Source organism: Rattus rattus, chromosome 6 (genome assembly GCF_011064425.1).
Source record: "Rattus rattus isolate New Zealand chromosome 6, Rrattus_CSIRO_v1, whole genome shotgun sequence".
Taxonomy (NCBI): domain Eukaryota; kingdom Metazoa; phylum Chordata; class Mammalia; order Rodentia; family Muridae; genus Rattus; species Rattus rattus.
In genome coordinates, this window is record NC_046159.1 from 89,552,326 (window position 1) to 89,553,168 (window position 843).

Consider the following 843-nt stretch of genomic DNA (forward strand, 5'->3'; position numbering starts at 1 on the left):
GAAAAAGAAAGGAGATCAGCAGGAGGAGACAGGAGGATCATGGGGAAGACTATGACAAAATACATTACATAGTGAGCCCTTTCATCATGCATAGTAAACATACACTAACAAGATATCTTTTCTTTTTTTTTTTTTTTTTTCCGGAGCTGAGGACCGAACCCAGGGCCTAGCGCTTGCAAGCGCTCTACCACTGAGCTAAATCCCCAACCCCCAAGATATCTTTTAAAAAGAAAAAAGTGGGTGTCCCTGCACGGCGGCAAGTGAAGTGAGAGACCGACCATGGTGGCTCAAGAGTGGTCACTAATGAGGTTCCTCATCAAGGGAAGTGTGGCTGGAGGAGCAGTCTACCTTGTTTATGACCAGGAGCTGCTAGGGCCTAGTGACAAGAGCCAGGCTGCCCTGCGGAAGGCCGAGGAAGCTGTGCCACCAGCAATGCACCAATTCCACCAATATGTGTGCCAGCAGACATGTCTGGAGATGCCGCAGCTCCCAGGCCCTTCAAAGATTAACTTTCCAAACTTCCGTGATCCCTGGAACTCAGGCATCGTCTCAGCCATGGCAGTCTTGTCTGTGGCCCCCTCTTAGGCCTGAGAATACTGGGAGTATGGCAAAGAGCACAGAAAGTAATGGATGCCACCTGCCCCACCACTGTGGGGGGTCAAGACCAGGATGCCACAGACATCCCAGTGGGGACCTCACTCTGAAGGCAGCTTCCAGCACTGCTGGCCCAATAAAGGACATGGGAATGGTCCCCAACGGGTGTTCCTGTGGGAGGATGTAAAGTGGGTCCAGGCTCCTGGGAAGATGTAATGTGAACCCAGGATCCTGGCAGCCCTTGCTTTA

At 51.7% G+C, this 843-nt stretch overlaps 1 protein-coding gene across 1 annotated transcript; it reads left to right on the forward strand.

The window, feature by feature from the left end:
• The first annotated feature begins 265 nt into the window (after positions 1-265).
• Positions 266-585, forward strand: LOC116903815 (MICOS complex subunit MIC13-like). The gene has a single exon (XM_032906519.1). It carries the CDS (start codon positions 280-282, stop codon positions 583-585), a length of 306 nt encoding a protein of 101 aa, XP_032762410.1. The 5' UTR covers positions 266-279.
• The last annotated feature ends 258 nt before the right edge of the window (positions 586-843 follow it).

Coding starts and splice junctions, on each gene's coding strand:
- LOC116903815 (XM_032906519.1), top strand. CDS start 280: ATGGTGGCTCAAGAGTGGTCACTAATGAGGTTCCTCATCAAGGGAAGT.